The sequence below is a fragment of the Plasmopara halstedii genome (genome assembly GCF_900000015.1).
Source record: "Plasmopara halstedii genome assembly, contig: Scaffold_2386, whole genome shotgun sequence".
In the NCBI taxonomy this organism is placed as follows: domain Eukaryota; phylum Oomycota; class Peronosporomycetes; order Peronosporales; family Peronosporaceae; genus Plasmopara; species Plasmopara halstedii.
Window position 1 is genome coordinate 615,191 of NW_020189293.1, and position 8,642 is coordinate 623,832.

Consider the following 8,642-nt stretch of genomic DNA (forward strand, 5'->3'; position numbering starts at 1 on the left):
AACGCCACACCACTCAGTGGTCATCTCGGTCGTGAGAAAACGTACAACTTTGTGAGTCTTCCCAGCTGTCGAGCACTCGCTCAAAAAGTTCACATCGTCTTCATACAATACTAACATATTCACATCGATGCTTGCTATCCCACTGTCCAGGACCCACAAGACTTGATAAGTGCTATTTGCACGTGAAGAACTAAAAGTATCATATTCTAACCCCCGTAATTTTAAATTCTACTCCTTGGAGTACTAAGCAGAGTCTGTTTTTCTGTATACATCGATAGGTGCCAAATCGATCTACTTATTGAGTCAGGAATTATTTTGAGTAATATAAAAAAGGCTCCTCTAAAGCGCTTGGTGGAAATAGAATCGACACAAAATTTTTGCCAAGATCAGTTAAAGAATTGCACATTATCAAAAACTGCTGTCGTTCCGACTTCGAATGAGTCACCATAAGTCACCCACTCATTAGCGTTTTTTAAGTTGTTGCCTAAGTCGTTGTGGAACTCTCAAAATTTCTCAGTACACATTTCTCTCGTAATAAAACTATCATTTGCATGCTTGATATTGTAGTTACTATCACTAAATAGGAGAGTTTATATCTTTAAATCATTTTTGTGAAAATTTTAGCACTGTTGATCTCCTGTCACATAAATCAGGTGATTATGGTAAGAAGCAGGATTGGAGGTATCATATGTTGACGTGCGTACTCAGCTTAGAACATAAAGAGAGCTGATGGGTTGGCTCGCTCATCCACAAATGCTTTCAGCTGGCAGAACTGGTTTAATGCTGTAGCCTACATGTCATTATCGAGAATGGGAACTTGAAGCTTTCTCCGTTTAGAAATTGCGACGTGTCAATAAATTAGATTGTGACGGCAGCTGCGGTGACTACATGGACAACTCAATTTTAAAGCAAGGTGAGAATACGCAATCACAACAAATTCGGGGAATGATGCAGACACCGACTTGGATTGATTTCGCAGCACTGCTTTTGAATGGATGCATGCTCTTGTTTGGCTGGCTATACTTGCGTGTTGAGTGGTGATTTTGGCAATCACAGCATGAAGTTGACGTATCATTAGACAGTGACGATTTAAAGCTCAATGTGTAGCTACTCGCCTTCAAGACCAAAAACTAAAATATTTAAATATTCAAGCTCAGTAATAGTAACAGAATGAATGCGGTGGTGACAATCGTCGAGTGAATGTTGTAAGACAAATTGAAATATGTTCGTTCATCCAAGAGCCCTACACTGTGTATGTGCAATATATTGTATATATTTAACTATACAGTACAATTTCGTATTACGTCAAATTTTTGCTTCTAGAATAATGTGTGCTCGGTCGGTCGGGATTCGGTCCGGAGAACCTTCCAGAAGTCCGATTGATTTGAAATTTGTAAGGCAAACCAAAACTTCCGCAATCTTGAAACGTGTGTTCCACACAACCCCCGATTCCTCTCCCCCACTTCCTCAGCCAGCCAGTTTAAAACCCGCACAGCTTGACCAGTATAGCAGGGAGAAAGAAATCTGCAAGCCTGCCAGATTAACATACACACATAGACTTATAACATGTTCGGCGGTGGATTTGAAAGCTTTTTTGGCGGCGGTTTCGAGGGAGGACCTAGTGGGCAATCCAAGCCTGTTGATAACAACAAATTTTACGAGGCTCTTGGTGTTAGCAAAACAGCATCAGCTGCCGAGATCAAAAAAGCATACCGCAAGTTAGCGCTAAAGAATCATCCAGACAAAGGTGGCGATCCAGAGCTCTTTAAAACGATAACGGTCGCTTATGAGGTGCTCAGTGACCCAGAGAAACGTGAGCTGTACGATCAGTATGGAGAAGAGGGGCTACAAAATGGAGCTGGGGGTGCCGATGCAAGCGATCTATTTAGTCAATTCTTTCGTGGCCAGGGTGGGCGTAAATCTCGTGGTCCACAGAAGGGCGAAGATCTTACACACCCACTTAAAGTATCACTCGAAGATCTGTACAATGGTAAAACTGTGAAGCTGGCTGTGAACCGCGATGTGCTTTGTAGTCGTTGTGAAGGTCGCGGTGGTGCAGAAGGATCTGAAAAGACATGTGACACCTGTCAAGGTCGCGGCATGCGAGTACAATTGCGTCACATCGCTCCTGGTATGGTTCAACAGATGCAAAGTGTTTGCCCAGACTGTCGCGGACAGGGCAAGAGCATTCGTGAGAGCGATCGCTGCAAGGGATGTAAGGGCAAAAAGGTCACAAAGGAGCGGAAGGTGCTTGAAGTGCACATTGAAAAGGGAATGCGAAACGGACAGCGCATTACATTTGCAGGTGAGGCAGACCAGGCTCCTGGTACAGTGCCTGGAGATATCATTTTTGTGGTGCAAGAAAAGGAGCATCCTACGTTCCAGCGAAAGGGTGGCAACCTTATCATGGAGAAAAAAATTAGCTTGGTGGAAGCTCTATGTGGATTTGAAATGATTGTGGAGCATTTGGACGGTCGTCATTTACACATTAAGACGCGGCCTGGCGAGATTATCAAGCCTAATCAGTTCAAGGCTGTGCATGGTGAAGGAATGCCCACACATGGTAATCCGTTTGTGAAAGGTCAACTGGTCATTTTGTTCAAGGTGATGTTCCCAGAGAGTGGTAGTTTGTCGGAGAAGCAACTCAGTATACTTAAGAGTACGTTGCCCGCGCCTACACCCTTGGCAACCATGGTCGAATCGGAGGAGTGTTTCTTGTCAGAGTTCGACGCTGAGGCTGCTAAAGCTGAACAGCAGCAGCGTGAAGCTTACGACTCGGATGAGGAACGTGGCGGTCAACGCGTGCAGTGTCAGCAGCAGTAGGTGTTTTACTTTGGTGCAGGTGAGGTTAGACTCGGCGTGCAACGGATTTATCTAGTGGATCCTTCTTAGCATTGCACTTACATTAAGAAGAAAAACGAGAAATAAGCCAAAAAACAAAGTTTTACTTCATTATTACACCTGGTCTGCCTAGCTCCTTAACTCATATAAACAATTGTTAGTGGCCTTATCCATGATGTTTTGACAACAAACAGAACAGAGATGGAACCCCCAAGTGCACTCATTGTATTAGTCCATTGTGAGCAGATCGGTTGTACTCGAGACGATAAAAGACGTTACATCTACAGAATTTCTTAATTCATCTCACTTTAAAGTCCTTGAGATCCATCACGGTAGATAAGACAAGCCACGACTTGGAAACGCGTACGGAGCCTCACAATCAAGTAGCTTACTCGTCAACAGTGTCGTTCTGAAGGCCCTTAAATGAAGCAACCTGTACATGCTGCACAAGCGTATATAGCTTCTCCTTCGCATCCTCATCATCGTTACGCTTGCGTGAGAGACGCACGCGTACACGGTAGGGCACATTACGCACACCCTTGGACCAGATGAACTTGTTGAGCTTCGAATCAATACGCACGTCCTGGGTCTTCATGGCTACCTGAGCAAATTTTTTGATAGCACGTACAGCACGGGCCGCTTTCTTCTTGAATACGCTATATAGTCAAATTTGGAATCGCATTGAAGACAACAGCACAACAGAGGAAAAGTCAAGGAAGTCTTCAAGGTGGGAGCTACGGCGAACCGAGTGCGAAATATGCAACATAAAAAATAAATGAATGTATAAAAGGATACCATCCGTGAAGACGCTTGTGCAAATTAATGGTGTAGTCACGGGCGACCACGTCCGGAGAGCGCTTGGTGTTGCGAGGCTTGATTTCCTTGACCATGTTGGGTGTTCCTGAAGGGCTATCTATTCCCAAATGTTTTACCTTGGCGGTTGGCGGCTAAGGGAGAAGGCTAGCCATCCGATGCTGAGGGGTTACCGGTATTTTCTGAATCACTTCTGAGTATTGAATCTAAAATATGGGTCATGCTCCTTAATTATGAGTATCAGACTTTTGTATAGATTATAGTCTATAGCAGGAAGCCAATGTGATGGCGATTAAATAGAGAGGGACCAATCCAACAGAGCAGAAAAAAGGCTTGAGCGGTTGTTAATTTAGCCCCTAAAGGTTTGCAATTTGAAGCACCGGAGCGTTCTCCCCAGAATGCTTTATCGCTCCAGCTTTTCCTAAATGTTCGCTCAATCTTGACAATATCACAATCACCATACAGTAATTTTCTAATAATCCCTCGCCCACAAAGGGCGTAGCAACTCAACCATCGCCCATTTTACAATGGATAGCCACACCTTCCGTTGCATATTTGAGCACCAACTAGGTTCTAAAACAATATTGAGTTCGATCGGAAATTTAAGCCGGCCGGTGTGAGCCACTCAATGTGCACCGAACAGATTTTTTCTTGAAAAAACTGTTTTCATCCTGAGCTCGAGCTCAGTGATTCGTTGAATGTGGCATCAACTGAGAGATTCAACCTCTCGACAAAGGTCAGATCTAGCAGTGGCTCAAAACTTACTCCGCAAGATCTAGTTAACTACTAGTGAAAAATTGACAACTCTACTAAAAAAGCAAAAGTAGTCTAACAGCGAGAATTTTAAGTGATTTCTTGCTCGTTTCAGAATGATATGACTCTGGAAGAGGCTGTCAATCTTTAAGAAAACAACAATTGCTCTCAATAAGTCGCTAAGCCGTCTCACGACCTCTTTAATTATTGACAGCTTGTACGCCTTAACTGTTTGGCGCTTTCGAAGACTGGCTCACGCATCACAGCTTCACACAAAAGACTATAAGCTCAAAAGGTGCAATTCAAATTGAAAGGTTCATTAATTTAAAGCTTCTTCCCGGTAAACAAGAATCTTAGACGCAGCAGTCTTGTCTTTCATAATATTGCAACTTGGTTACCTTGGCACCATTCACTGAGAAAGCTTTGAAATTTGCTCATATGAAGGTACAGAGGTTTAGCTCAAAGACATTATTTGCATCGAAACAAAGATCCTTGAAGTACCAATCGTTTATTCGACACGGTTCCGATTCAGGTATAGCATGTCAAGAAAGCCGGAAAACATGTACCCTCTTCAATAATAAAACTTTAATTTTTGCTCTGACTTGAGGCGAACAGCCATGGATTGCACTTTCACAAAGGAAATTTTTAATCATTGAATTGACGCACAGACGATGGGTCCGTACGCTCCACCTCCGAGAGCTTCTAGATAAACTCGATTTTCCATTTGATTTCTATTCGTGAGTAACATGTATGTCAAACTCAAACTAGTACTACATAGATTTGTTGATGTTGTGCTCAACGTTGATTATATAAATTGCTTGACGTGAGGCTAACAGCTTATTTGCAATATCCCATCCTTCTTATCAATACCAGTACTTCGGGACTTGTGAACTATGCACACCAATGTGATATGTGTGAACACCATATTGCCTACGCCTCTTGAGCTACACCAATGCTCACAATCATTTAAATATTGCGCAAAGTGAACGCATAACGGGCACCGGGGCTGTCGTCTTAAAGGAAGCTAAGCGAAGGTCACCAACCTAACGTTCTTTACAAAAACCAGTACGAGTGCCGTGGATCGCAATTCGCTGCCTCCGAGAGTACTTAAGACCTTAACCAAGGTAAAGAGACTATTCCTCGACCACTATACAAGATGAGTTTGATCAGCAAAAAGCTCTCCGAGCTCGCTTCTTGGTACCCCAGAAGTCCCAATGGATCGGTACCGTGCTCGACTTCGAGCTAAAAAAAGAAGCGCTCCTGTACCCGGAATATGGGCTATTTCTGTGGTACTCGTCCCTGACAAGACCGCTGCGGATGATGAGCAGCTCTTATAGCGATGGGTGCAGCGGCACCAGAAACTTTCCTCGCTGTCTACCTTACAGCGAAGCCACAAGGAAGTGGACGGGCACGTGCGCGTTGAGCGCCATCTCCGATCTGAGTTTACCAAACTCAAAGCGCAGTGCCTTCTTCCTGCATTTGTCGCCCTGAGACACACTAATTTATCCATCACGCTCTTGTGATCTCTGTGGTTTCTCACACAGGTGAGTCCACGACAACAGCAGCTCAAAGTCATAGCTTGAGCTGCGATGCCACAATTCTTATCAAGACGAGTCGATGACGACTTGGTCGATCGTCTTCCGGTGACTCAGGGTGCTCTTCGAGCGTTGAAGGACAAAGTCCGTCGTTTTCGGCACTCTGTTAAGCATCTTTCCGAGGTCGCCTACCGCTGTGTGGAAGACGTCGAGAGCCTGGAGAACTTTGTGCACCGACTGCCTCACGTTGAGAGGGATCATGCTCTGTCGGAGCGGCTCCTAGCTGTCGAGCAGACAAATACGTCACTTCGTGCGAAGGCGGAGTTCCCTTGCACTGCTGGAACCAGAAATATTTGCACTCCGTGCTCAGATTCGGTTGCTGGTTCAGCTTCTGGGTGTCCGAGCGTCTTTGGGTGCCACCATAGCGCTAACGCTTCCGCGTTCACTTTCGCCGGATCCCGGTACGGCTTAAGCAAGCCCACATGGAATACCGGGCGAATGCGCATCCTTCTCGAAAGCTTGGCCACAAAATTAAATGTCCGATAAACCGAGAACGGAGCTTTGTCTTTAGACAGCAGAGACTGCATGTGTAAAAAGGCTTTTAGCATTTTGCAAACCAGGTCTCTGACCTCGAAGCTTTCCACATTTCTTCTGCTTCTACCATCTGCATATTCTTTCTGCATGTCTTGGCTTTGAGCCATCGCATGGCGAACGTGTCGTAGACACTCAGTTTGGTAGACAGGAAGTCATCGACTTCTTTACGGACAGTGAGGGGTTGACATTAGCTAGGGTTTCGGCTATTCCTCCCCGACCAAGCCCTGAGCCATTGGATGGCGGTGTCAGAGGGAAGCAAGGATTACCAAGCCCGCTCACGTAGAACGGCGTGTAGCCGGTAGATGAATGCACTGCATTAACCAGAGCAAACTCTACGAGTGACAGCATGGCGCTCCAGCGCTTCGGTATCTCAGCGCAGACGCTGCTCAGAACGTCTTCAATGACGCGATTCACGCGCTCAGTCTGATCATCGGTCTGCAGATGGTCCGCTGTTGACATAGTCAACTTGGTGCCCTGCACTCTGAAGATTGTGGACCGAAATTTCTCAGTGAAGCGCGGGTCTCAGTCAGAAACAATTGACTCCAGGAGTCCATGCTGCCAAAAGACACGATCGCCAAACAGCGTCGCTATACCCACTTCGTCGATGGTGTCCGGCACTGCCGCAAAATGAGCCATCTTGCTCAAATGGTCCACAAAGACCTCCACACCCGTGTTGCCCGCCAAATCCTTCGGCAGGCCAAACACAAAATCCATACTCATGGACTTCCAACACCCGAAGAAATTCGGTGAACAGGTCAGCGGCGACACCGCATTCGGAGTGAATTTCCCCAATTGACACGTCTCACATGTGCGCACATATGTGCTCGTCCATTTGTACAGCCTTGGCCACCAATAGTGACGTACCGAGCTGTACGTCTTCTCACGACCGAGATGACCACTGAGTGGAGTGTCGTGGGCCTCAAGGAGGATACGGTTATATAAAATCTCATCGTGAAAAACCATAATTTGTGGCGTATCCGCCGAACCGGTGCTATAATACAGCAACCCGTTATTCAGCGACTATCGGTGTAACCGTGCGCGCAAACGCGCCGACAATTTCTTGTCCGAGTTTCCGAGCTCCTTGCCCCCGAGACCCTGTAGCAGCGCTACACACATACTATCATCCGCGTATGCGGCCTGAATCAAACCCGTCACTGACGACGTCACCGTCGTAACATGAGCAAGCTCATAGTCCGGTCTACGTGACCGCGCATCAGCCAAAGCATTTTGCTCTCCTGGCTTACACTTACTGAAGTTATATTCACCTCGAAGTTATATTCGGCAAAGAATGAAAGTCGCATGGCTACCTCTGCAGAGGTGTGGCGATTGAGTCGCAGTGCGTAGTGACGCATGATCTGCGTAAATCACAAACGGCTTTGAGTCAAGCAGATGCACTCTGACCATGACTAGTGCATACTTCATCGGAAGTTATTCCTTGTCGTGGACTGGGTATTCCTCTCCGCAGCCTCTAGCTGGCAAGATTCGAACGCGATCACCCGATCTCGCCCCTCGGCATCTGCTTGCAGCATTGCACAACCGATGGTAAAGTCTGAAGCGTCACAGATGACATAAAAATGAAGATCGGGATGTGGCAACGCCGGTATTGGTGCATGAAGGAGACTGTCTTTGACCCTGTCAACAGCCTCGTGTTCCACCACCATTCCGTATCCTTCTTAAGAAGATTCGACAATGGCCGTGTCATTTCCGCATAATTAGCGCTATACTTGTTCAAGTAGTTGGCGTGACCAAGCCACTTTCGCAAGTCTTTTTGGTTCTTTGAAAACGGCCTGTTCACAATGGCCTTGACCCTAGCAGGATCCGCTCGAAGGCCACGCATCCCAATGAGACACCCTAAAAAGGGAATTCATTCCGCGTCGAAGATGCACTTATCGGCATTAGTATACAGCTTATTAGTGCGCCTGCTCTCGAGCACCGCTCTCAAATGGACGATGAGGTTTTCCACATCCGTCCTACCGCTCCCCGCACCACTGTGGACGAAGATGTCGTCGAAGTATATTTGTGCATACGCCTGGTGGGGCCTGAACAGTTGCGTCACAAGACGATTAAATGTTGCTGGTGCATTTGATAGCCCTTGGGGCATCACCA

At 46.3% G+C, this 8,642-nt stretch overlaps 2 protein-coding genes across 2 annotated transcripts; one reads left to right on the forward strand and one right to left on the reverse strand.

Moving 5' to 3' along the window:
- Positions 1–1,566: 1,566 nt before the first annotated feature.
- On the forward strand, positions 1,567–2,823 carry PHALS_03564 (subfamily a member 2-like partial; the record flags this gene model as incomplete). The annotated part of the gene is made up of 1 exon (XM_024717796.1): positions 1,567–2,823. The coding sequence occupies one exon, from the start codon at positions 1,567–1,569 to the stop codon at positions 2,821–2,823; it is 1,257 nt and encodes a 418-aa protein (XP_024583259.1).
- A 406-nt stretch (positions 2,824–3,229) lies between these two features.
- PHALS_03565 (60s ribosomal protein l31) lies at positions 3,230–3,731 on the reverse strand (the record flags this gene model as incomplete). Its single annotated transcript, XM_024717797.1, has 2 exons — positions 3,230–3,497; positions 3,637–3,731. 2 exons carry the CDS (start codon positions 3,729–3,731, stop codon positions 3,230–3,232), a joined length of 363 nt encoding a protein of 120 aa, XP_024583260.1.
- Positions 3,732–8,642: the final 4,911 nt, after the last annotated feature.